Source organism: Cicer arietinum, chromosome 5 (assembly GCF_000331145.2).
Source record: "Cicer arietinum cultivar CDC Frontier isolate Library 1 chromosome 5, Cicar.CDCFrontier_v2.0, whole genome shotgun sequence".
In the NCBI taxonomy this organism is placed as follows: domain Eukaryota; kingdom Viridiplantae; phylum Streptophyta; class Magnoliopsida; order Fabales; family Fabaceae; genus Cicer; species Cicer arietinum.
In genome coordinates, this window is record NC_021164.2 from 1,255,599 (window position 1) to 1,267,201 (window position 11,603).

Genomic DNA, 11,603 nt, shown 5'->3' on the forward strand with positions numbered 1-11,603 from the left:
CTATTTTTAAGCCTATATAAAATAACTATTATTCAATGGTGTGAATTTGAAAATATTTCCCAATGGTGTCTAATGTAGAATACAGTTGGAGGAGATATTAGTTAGGGACAATTAGAGAAGTTAGTTAAGTTAAAGGGAATTGGTTAGAGGTGAGTTCTGCGATGGACTACCATCATAAGTGGTCCCTGTGGACCAATATATAAAAATCACCGAAAATTTTAACGACAGTCGACAATACTCTTTAGAAGTAATAGTTCATGACCCTTATCGTCTTTATGCATAAGACAGTGATTTGATTGATGTCGATTCAATACGAAAAACATATTTATTTTCTCTTATTTTTATCGAATCAGTATCATTTAAATCACTATCTTAGTCATGGAAAAGAAGATCACCACTAACGTCTACTTCTAACTTCTAAGAGACGACGTCTATAGTCGTTGGAGTTTTAAACATTTTTAAAGTATAGTCCATGGTGAACCATGGTCCATATTAGAATTTGTCTTGGTTAGAGAAATAAATAGGGGATGTAAAGGTAAGAAGCTATCACTTTGATTTTAGCATCTTCACATTAAGTAAACATATCCAAGGTTAAAAATAAAACAATAAAATCACTTCATTCTTCTCTCTATTTCTGTAGTGTTCCTAACACACAAAATGAACCTTATATATAATGACATTGACACAGTTCCTATCCTACCCCCAAGTTATCAGCTTAGTGGTAATAACTTGACATTATAACTTCAAGGAACATGGTTCAAATAATTTCACCTTCACCATAATTTTTTTGTTTTAAAAAAAACATGGACACAGTTCCTAGAATCCTATAAATACATTATGAGCTTATCTGCCGCAAAATGTGAAATAAGCAAATTTGAGGAGTTCATCTCGGATGGTAAACATACCTTTTTCATAGAAGATATGAAGTTATTGTTTATAATACCAGCCTGAAAAATCATCATATCCAAGTAAATAAGTATGCTTACCAAAATTTTCAGCATACTATGCTTAATTCATAAAGCAATCAAAATCCAAAAAAAAAAAATAATAATACAGAATTACATGTGATTGCAGCTTTCAAGCAAGCACAAGCTGATTTTAATGAAAAAACAAATATACAACCAACTAGCTAGAAGTATTAGAAATATAAGCATGGAACTTCACTAAGAAGTAAAAACAAATAATGAAAAAAGATTGGTAAAGGTTCAACCGTTTCATTGTTTAAGGTTAAGCAGCAAACAACAATGTCAGCTTTCCTTGCAAAGTCGTATATATCTTCATGACTACCCTTCACATCAACAAGATCATCGACGTCATCTTCAACAAATAATATAGAACACATTATGAAGTAGAAGAACAAACCATCTTATTAAAAAGTAACAATCCACAGCAATAAGGAAGGAAAATATTTCTACTTAATTCATTAGTGTGTTGTTCATACGAAGCCCAACTCCGCTTTGTAGCGATAACTTTTACACCAAATGGTTTCAATCGCCGTGCTAGATCCATTCCAATGTTCCCGAAGCCCAAAATGAATATCTACATTATCATGAAAAATTAGTTTTTGCAAATACTAGCACATGTAAAAGTTACACCACGAGAGAAACAGTTGTAAAAAGAGACAATATGTATCTTTCATGGTTCCTTTATCAGTGACTGTTCACCTAAACTAGGAACGGGAACATGTTAAACCCCTCGAGGAGCCTATGGCTTAGCCTACATCAAAGCTAGGCTAAAAAAACCAGACATTAAGCCAGCGAAAATACATTTTATACCTAACAAGTCAACCTGCTTAAGTAAATATAAATAATATATCTCTTATAATTTTGTTATTATATGAGACTGTTAATATCGTATACTCATTGACCTATTAAAAGATTTGTGCCTATAAACTTATACACAGAAGGACATGTCCTTTTTAAAGGCCTCATTACAAAATAGGTTTTTATGTAAGTTTTCACATAAGGTTAGACTAGTAAAAATAAAAATGTCTATATAAAGTAAAGAGGTCAGGCTAAGTTCAGGCTTTAAATGTGGAATCGAGTCACACTCATACCTTATAATGTTCGGTCTTAACTCAGCTTATTTACATCAGTAACCATAATTGTATCACCCTCTACTCATGTGTAGCATCCCTCATTACTTGTTTTATTAAAGATAATTATTGAATTATCAAAACCAAAATTCAAGCAATGCTCCGAGGAGAGTTCTAGGAACGAGTTACATCTTAAATTATATGTTAAAGCAAAGCTTAGATCTTGAATTTTGGAGCCTCTCCAAGCACAGCAGGGCCTCTTTTGAATAGTACATTGCTACTATAACTTGTTTCACACAAATTTATTTAACAAAACAAAACCTTTTTCAATCAATTTTCATGAAATGAGAAATCCTAGAAAAATAAAAGCTATCTATCTATATATAATACATTTTATCCATAATATTTTTAAGTCCATCGGGCACCACCTTCCTTGAAAGGTCGAAATATTGATTTTATTTAGCTAGATTATGTTGAGATCCATTTTAATCAATCTATGCAACTATCCTCACGCATCTAATTTCCAAGGGATGCAGAATATTATTTGTTTTTTAACAGAATCAATATACTCACAGTTTTCCCAAATAAAGTATCAGTAATAGGATCTCCAAGCTTCCTTTGTTGTATGGAAATCTGCAACTCATTCTGCACAGACAAATTTGTTTTTTCGAAAATTAAAAACAAGGTTCAACGCAACTATTTGGATGTAAAAATTCGCATAGCACAAGACTAAGCAAGTTGAAACTCAAGCACAAAAAATTGCAGCATGGTAGATTTGTTGTAGCCAAGGGCACAAAAGGGTAATGGAGAGAAGAGAAAAGATGCAGAGCTTGGTGTAATTTAATCTACAAGAAAATTCACTATGATTAACGAAGATTAGATGAAAGCTAACAACACCAATACAATTATAGGTTTCCCATACCCAAGCTTGAGAAAACGTTTTCTGTTTACACTTTTAGTTACACAAATTCCGCCTTGCTTTCATTTTGTTTTCTATGATCAAATATTTGTCATTAAAAATGTCGAAAAGTAGTTATTTTCATCGTGTCACCTCATTTAGAAAGAATAAAGGAACATTTTTTATTTCTAAATTGAAGGTACTATACTTGCTTTCGAAGAAGACCCAACATGAGATATATGGCCATTTCAGCACACGAAGCTGCATTTCCGGTAACATCACTGGGAATTCTAGCAACTTTGATTCCGTGTTTTGTTGCAGCATCAATGTCAATACCTAGGAGGGAAGATTAATAATTGATCAAAGAGGAAAATAATGAAGCTTTCTGAAATCCACATATAAACCTCAACCGACAATAATCACGTTACCTTCCAGCCCAACACCATACTGCATAATAAGCTGCATCTGAACTGCACGGGAAATTATATTCGAATCTAGCCTCATCATTTTCACGATGCAAACATGGTAGTTGGAAATAGCCTTGGGAACTTCTTCCAAAGGAAGAACATCAACCTACAAATGCAATAGACAACTTACTTGTATAAACTAAAATTAATTGGAAATTTTTCTCATTGAAATACAAAAGTGATATAAGGCAAGTTATTGCATTGACAATGACAAGAGTTACAAGTATATATAAAATAGGAGCTACGCTATATAGTATGAATTCGAACCATCACGAAACATACGAAACCTGGCGTGTCTCACGCTTGAGCAATGTAATATCCAGATTTGACGGAACAAAGGCAGTATTGGTTGTATAATACTGCCTCCAAGTATTTGCCACATAATTCACTAGTTTTTGTTTCGTAATATGAAGCGTTTCTCATAAAATATATAGTGTAAAAATAACATGCACTGATTTTAGTGATTGTCCGACTCAGATTGGCATCTCACTCATTTTAATATAACCATTACAAATACTCTTAAATTAATGGTGTGGTCATAAAGCAGTCCAAAGAAAAGCACCTAAAAAATGCAATTAATTCGTAAGGTAACTTGTTAACCAACTTTCATTTGCATTCAAATACAATGTCAAATAGGGAATTAAACTGCCTCTGGTTCAAGAAACCCATCTTCCTTACTTTGTAGTTCTGCGAAATGGGGTTGATCTATTTTACTACAAGTCAAATAGGAAGCCATTTTTTAGTAACAAAGCAATGTTTTATTCACCAAATTTCTGCTATTTTTAGGCCTGAAATAACCTATCAATTGAGAGGATGATCCCATCTCAAGTAACCCAACTAGACTACCTGTTTGATTGACTTATTTGAGCTTATCTAAAAGTATAAACACTTGTGAGATTGTTTGGGAGAGCATAGTGGAAACAGTTTATGACATGTCCATAAAGTATTTTCAGCTTATTTCCATATGCTCTCCATGACAGCTTATGAAAACCACTTATAGCTTATATGAACAAAGTTTGATTTTTATTTTATCTTTTTTCATCAAAATAGCTTATAAATAAGCACTTACACTAAACGCGCTTAATTAAGTTATTTATCCAAACATGGCCTAAAATGCAAGAGACGGTTAAAATACTATTGATGGTTATTAATTCATCTTTCTTTTCCCACACAGCTTAAAACATCAACATATGAAGAAAAAAAACAGAAAATATCAAAATTAAAAGAGATGCTGAACAAAAGTTACAATATCTATTGCCTCTAATAAAGATGTACCTTAATAAATGAATGATTCTGCAAATATTCTGTTGTATATTGATGAGAAGCTGGGAAATGAGGTCCACAAAACAAAACACGAGTGATTTTTTTCTCAAAGTCCTTTGTCAAGTTCCCATGTTTTTCCATCAAATTTTTCCTAAACAGCAGCAATATTGAAATTATAACTTAGAATGTATGAAATGTAATTAAATTGCAAGTGTAATTATATTGAGTCAGGACGAGAGATCTCTGTTTCTTTTCCTTCTAAAGAGCCTAGAGGCGAAACTTACACATAAATCAAATATCCCTATCCCAGGTTGGAGTCTGTATCTCAACATATCAAATGTTTCTACACTACCATCTGAACTATAAGTACGAAACAAAGATCTCAAATTTTTTCATATCATACCAACAATTTCAAACTACACTTAAAAAGTGAAAAAATGTGGCAAAATAGTGAATTCTTATTTTGTAACGTTCCGGCCCCACCGAGCACACTACTTGCGATCTTCTCGCCCCCTTTTCCACCAATGAAAATTAGTGAGATTTTGCCTTCAGGGAAAATGGAACCCAGGATCTATAGGGGTTAAGTCAATTATTCATTGTTAAGGTCCTGGTTCGATTTCCGTGATTTCCACATAAGACAAAATATCGCTAATTTCAAAGAATTTAGGTCAATTGTGTGAATTAAATCAGTTTAAAAACCTAAATGTCTCAACCATGGAAACAAGACCGTGTGAATTGCAAATAGTGAATGAAATGAAGCATTATATTATTATATAATAATATTTATTTGAAATTGAAAATTTCATTCATTCTAATTTCTACCACCAACACGAACATGAATAATAATAACAACAATAATAATAATAATAAGATTGTTGTTAAAAGAAAGACAGAAACCAACCAACCTCGTATTGTGAGTAGTAGAGAAGAGAAGTGACTGTTGCGTGTTTCTACCAAACAAATATTTGCTTCTCTTCACCAACGACCAAACACTCTCTCTTTTCATAGGGAAGTACTTTCACTCAATTAATTGAAAAAATAATTGAGTTTTCAAAAAGACAAAATACAAGTTTCAAAATAAATTTTTTAAATTTTAATAATAATTCAGTTACATTTTTATAATTTTTAAATGTAAATTTCAGTTATAGTTGTTCCCATTTCCTCTCTTTTCAGTTTTTTTTTTTTTTCTTTTCAATTATATTTTCCCTTACGTTCTCTTCCTTCATTAAACCTAACTACCAACCGAAGTCACTTTTCACCTTCATCTATATTAGATATCTCAAGATAGGCAACCGGACCAATTCAGGGTCGACCTTAATGGATTTTGGGTTTCTTCAGACCGAACCAAAAAATTTTGTTTTAATATAAATTGATAAATTGAGGATTATACTCGGTATCCCTATATTTAAACCTGTCTCTCTCGATCAACATAAAAATACAATTTTATCCTTTTAGTTATTTTTAAAACTTTCAACTTTTTTAATTTCTTTCGAAACTTTAGAAAAATTACTTTAACCTAAAAAAACTTTCAATATCATCAAAAGTAAGTGGCCCTCGAAAATTTCAAAGTTCTGAATCATAAAATTTCCAAAATATTTGAAAATCAATAAATGGTAATTTCCAGAATTTTCGAAACTTTCAAATAATTTGAAACTTCCAAAATAGAAAATTCCAGAATTTTCAAAACTTTCGAACAATTCAAAGCTTTCGAAGTAGAATTTTTTTGAAATTTTCCATATTTGGAAACTTTCGAAACTTTCCAAATTTTCGAAATGTAATACTTATTTTGAAAATTTGAAACATCTGAAACTATCCATTTTAAAACTTATTATAAATGATTAAAAGGGTAAAATTATTCTTTCATGTGTTTTGGGGTGGTAGAGCTATGGGGGTGCTCGATAGAAAATTCTGATAAATTACTACCAGAGCCCAAGCTGGTTGTAGGCTAGACAGGTAACCCACGCATTTTTTATAATATTATTTTGGCATATTTGTAGTTTTGATTCCTCTATTATTATCAATTCACGTAATTGGTCTATTTATTTTAAAAGTCAATAGTTTTGGTCCCTCCCTTAGATATTTAAACTAAAAAAATAACGATTTAGTATATTTTAATAATGTGGCATACAATTTTATGATATAGAACTATTTAAATGCATTAATTATTCATATGTCATTAATTAAATTTAAAAATTGAAGTTGAAATATAAGTTTTTACGGTGTTTTATTCCAATTTCATAGGTGTTAATCATTTTAAATCATCGTATCATATGTCACGTTGTTTGAAGCATACCACATCATCAATTTTTAGTTAAAAAATCAAAAGGATGGACCAAAATTGACAACTTTAAGAATAGATGGACTAATTTTGAGAATTAGTAAGAATATAGGGACTAAAACTGCAATTAAGCCTATTGTTTTTTTAATTTCTTTGCGACTCTTTTAATTTGAAATTTTTCTTTCATGGTCATCTAAAAAAATGATGGTATGCTTTTTATACATTAAGTATAAATCAATTTGAATGAGTGTATTCAACTCAAGAAGGCAACTGCAACTGAAATATGGTATTTTATTGTGTATTTTCAACACTTATCTTCATAATGGAGATATCATAGATCATTAAAAATACACAATAAAATAAAACACAAACTCAATTCAAAACTTTCAAAACACATTATCCAAACAACACAAAATTAAAATAAGTTCAAATGGTCCAAAACAACGTAGAGATATTATCTAGCATAACACAAATGAATTTAGATTTATATTAACATAATCCAAACTCAAAACAGATTCAAATAGAGTGTTAAATAGTTTTAATGTGACTCTGAAATACCTTTTTTTAGATTTTTGAGCAATATTCACATTTTCTAAAGTGTTGGATGATTGTCCACTTAGATCATTTTTAATTTGTATAATTGTCATTGTTATATTCTACAAAATAAAGAAACTAAAGATAGTATTCTATCACAAAAAATAAAACCAACTGATGGAGGCATCCTTTTCTCATCTAAATAAGAATCAAGTTCAAATTTTCCAGTATTGGTATTTGCTTGGCTTTTATGTTCTTCAAATTCCTACAAGTTATTCAACCAAATTACAAATTATTCAATCAAACAATGTCAATATTCAATTTTCTAAAAATTAATTAATCAAAAGAAAGAAAGAAGAAATTACCTTACCTCACATATATATAATGATGTATCTATCTTTTCTTCTCTAAAAGTAGGTTGCACTTGTGAGTCACTTTGATTTGAAGGAATCCTCTGTTTGACATTCTCGTCGTCGAGATTACGCAAGCTCTTCTCGGCCCTTTCAACCTTTGTTTTACTAATGAGTAGAGCTGTCAATTTGACAAACCCCCTAATTATTGGCCCCAGCTAGAGCTGTCAAAAAAGCTCCCAACTACTAGGCCCCTTAATTTTTTTTCTATTAAACCCTTAATATTAGGCCCCCTATCAAAATAATTTTTTCCCTGAGCGTCCTCTCTTAACCCCATGAAATAATGGGCCGAGATTTAAAAAAAAATATTTTGATAGGGGGCCTAATATTAAGGGTTTAATAGAAAAAAAATTAAGGGGGCCTAGTAGTTGGGGGCTTTTTTGACAGCTCTACTAAGAAAAATTTCCCTTGTACCCCCACACTTTGCCTTGTACCCCCAAAAAAATTCGAAAATGACAAAACTACCCTCAATTTTTTTCACCATTTTGTAAATGACTATTATACCGGAAATGTAAATATTTTTTTCACCATTTTGTCACAAACCCAGCCGTAAAACAGATTTCCGGTAAGTGGCAGTTTTCCGGTAACTACCGGAATACTTGAAACAAGATTTCCGGTACAGAGTAATGTACCGGAAATGTTAAAACTGAGTTTTCCGGTACAGAGTATAGTACCGGAAATGTTTAAACTGACTTTTCCGGTACAGAAGAGAAATTTTGTGTACCGGAAATCTTGGTTGGCAAGTATTCCGGTACAGTAGTAGGTTCCGGAAAACTTCATTTCTGAGTTTTCCGGTACAGACCATATTTTTTTAATTTTTTTTTAAGTTTTTTAATTTTTTTTAATTTTTTTTAAATGTTAACAGATATGGATAATCCACTACTATTAATGGACAAAACATGCGTCGATACTACAAATATTTTTGACACAGATCAGGTATGAATAAATATATTTAATATTAATATTATACAAATATATTTTTGTGATTAATTATAATTATTTTATTTCAGATATTTGATTCAAGGGATACTGTTGTGAAATGGGCAAAAGAAATTGGTATAAAAAATAAAGTTACCGTTATTATCAGAAGATCAGATATAGAGACGGGTGAGAAAGGACGGAGAAATAAATTAATATTAGGTTGTGACAAAGGGGGAAAATACAAGTGTGCTGCTAGTTCTATTCGAAGTTCAACAAAAAAATGTGATTGTCCTTTCAAGCTTAGATCAAAACCATTAAAAGATGGTTCAGGATGGATAGTTAAAGTAATTTGTGGAATTCACAACCATGAATTACCTGATACTTTGGAGGGGCATGCATATGTTGGGCGCTTAAATGAAGAAGATAGAAAGCATGTTCATGAATTAACAAAATATAATGTTGCACCGAGACACATATTACTCTCATTGCAAGACCGAGATAAGAGTAATGTTACTAAGATCTCACAAATATATAAACAGAGAAGTATCATTCGATTGCGCGTGAGAGGTAATAGAACAGAGATGCAACATTTATTCAAGTTAATTGAAGATGCAAAATATGTGTGCTGGAATAGAAAGCGTGAAGACTCCGATGTTATGAGAGATATTTTTTGGGCGCATCCAGATTCAGTGAAGTTGTTGAATTTGTTTCCGATTGTGTTGATTATGGACAGTACCTACAAAACCAATAAATACAGAATGCCATTACTTGAAATTGTTGGTATGACATCAACAGAGAAAACATTTGTAGTTGGGTTTGCTTATTTGGAATGTGAGAGGGAAGAAAACTTTTGTTGGGCATTAGAGAGACTAAAAGATTTGTTTGTTACACAAAATAAATTCCCTCAAGTAATTGTGACAGACAGAGATCTTGCGTTAATGAATGCAGTTGGCATTGTGTTTCCACATGCTGTTAATTTACTTTGTCGATTTCATATCGAAAAAAATGTTGGAGCAAAATGCAAGCAATATGTCTTAAAGGATAGACAAGAGTCAATATTGAATATGTGGAAAGACATTATGTATTGTAGTAATGAAAAAGAGTATATGATGCGCTTGCATATGTTTGAACAATCATGTGTTGATACTAAAGTGTTTGTTGATTATGTCAAAGAAACTTGGTTGACTCCACATAAGGAAAGATTTGTTGAAGCATGGACAAATAAAGTGATGCATTTGGGGAACACAACGACTAACAGGTATTTAATATAATTTTATTATATATTGTTGAATTTTACAGGGTTGAGTCGGCTCACTGGAAACTGAAGTTAATGTTAGAAAATAGCATGAGTGATTTGTGTAAATGTTGGGAGGCTATGAACAACATGATAAGGTTACAACATAAAAGAATCAGAGCCTCGTTTCAAAAAAGTTTTTATGATGAAGAGCATGAGCACAGAAATCCATTTTATCAGAGATTGAATACATTTGTATCAACAGAAGCTCAAAGACGTATTGCTGAAGAATACGACAAAGTTGAGTGGGTGGGTACTGACAAATCTATATGTGGGTGTTCTCTGAGAAGGACATACGGATTACCTTGTGCTTGTGAATTGGGACAATATAAATTAATGGGTGAACCAATTCCTCTAGATTCTGTGCATATTCAATGGAGAAAATTAAGCATGGAATGTGAACTCACTCAAGACACAGAAGATGGATCAGAGTTGGATATGTCTACTGAGATGAATGCCTTATGGAAACGCTTTCGATCACTTGATGTTATTGGGAAACGAGTGTTGAAGAGTAAAGTGCGTGAACTTGCTTTTCCAAGTACAAGTTCAATATGTCCACCACCTGAAAAAGTCAAAACCAAAGGAAGAGTGAAGAAGAGTAAGGGTATGAAGCCAGATGGATATGATGTATATCGAGACCCTTCTTACTTTGAGCATGTTAATGCAACATATGGTGAAGATATTGGTTCCCAACCCTCTCAATCAAAGAAGAGACAAGCCTCTCAATCAAAGAAACACCCCTCTCAGTCATCTCATTCTTCAAAAAATTTGTTATTGACACAATTTCCTGATATTATTCAGCCATACATTGATGACATATTTGACGTGGCAGCTGATGGAAATTGTGGTTTTCGCGCTATTGCATTATTGCTTGGTTTCGGTGAAGAGTGTTGGTCTTTGGTCCGCAAGAGATTGGATCAAGAGATTGTTTCTCATGTAACTCCATATGATAGATTGTTCACAGGACGCATTAAAGAAGTAAGAGATTCGTTGATGATATCCGGCTTAGGTGTTCAACCCATGGATAAATGGTTGTCCATGCCTGATATGGGTTACGTGATAGCGACAACATATAATATTATTCTTGTCACGTTCGGTCTGACATTTTCAATGACTTTCTTTCCTATGAGGGGTTCACATTCCGGATCGACAAAAAATGATCGCATTTGTTGTATTGGTTTTGTTAATGGAAATCACTGGGTTCCGGTAATTATTTTCTTATACTTTTTTAAATTTTATTCTGATAATTTTGTCTTATATTTTGTTAATTTATTTAATTTTTGCAGTTAAAGATGAAAGATGGATTTCCAATGCCAGACATTGCACCAGGTTGGAAGCAATATCGTACCAATGAAGCAACTTCTTGGGCAATAGCATACACAGGCCGTCTACAACACTGGGGGTATTTATTAGGCCGGTTGTCACGTGTTACCCAAAATCCACCTACGGAACCCGTAGAGGCAATGTCTTTAGATGAACCTTAATGTTTTAAAATTGATACAA

General features: G+C 32.2%; 2 protein-coding genes across 3 annotated transcripts in view; one reads left to right on the top strand and one right to left on the bottom strand.

Annotated features, from left to right (window-relative positions):
• The window catches only part of LOC101498072 (uncharacterized), an 8,097-nt gene extending 2,282 nt beyond the window's left edge, over nt 1–5,815 (bottom strand). The window contains exons 1-8 of one of the 2 annotated variants that reach the window (XM_004499664.4): nt 5,569–5,815; nt 4,676–4,814; nt 3,362–3,506; nt 3,142–3,269; nt 2,609–2,680; nt 1,416–1,539; nt 1,211–1,317; nt 906–947 (exon numbers count right to left, since the gene is read on the bottom strand). In XM_004499664.4, the coding sequence (XP_004499721.1) occupies nt 906–947; nt 1,211–1,317; nt 1,416–1,539; nt 2,609–2,680; nt 3,142–3,269; nt 3,362–3,506; nt 4,676–4,814; nt 5,569–5,669 (858 nt within the window). In that variant the 5' untranslated portion in view covers nt 5,670–5,815. Of the gene's footprint in view, nt 1–905; nt 948–1,210; nt 1,318–1,415; nt 1,540–2,608; nt 2,681–3,141; nt 3,270–3,361; nt 3,507–4,675; nt 4,815–4,947; nt 5,076–5,568 lie in introns of those variants that run through there. The other variant, XM_027335060.2, reaches the window with a different exon arrangement.
• Nucleotides 5,816–7,142: 1,327 nt separating this feature from the next.
• On the top strand, nt 7,143–11,584 carry LOC140920268 (uncharacterized). The gene is made up of 5 exons (XM_073368277.1): nt 7,143–7,148; nt 8,896–8,992; nt 9,346–9,373; nt 10,106–11,306; nt 11,387–11,584. The coding sequence occupies exons 1-5, from the start codon at nt 7,143–7,145 to the stop codon at nt 11,582–11,584; spliced, it is 1,530 nt and encodes a 509-aa protein (XP_073224378.1).
• The last annotated feature ends 19 nt before the right edge of the window (nt 11,585–11,603 follow it).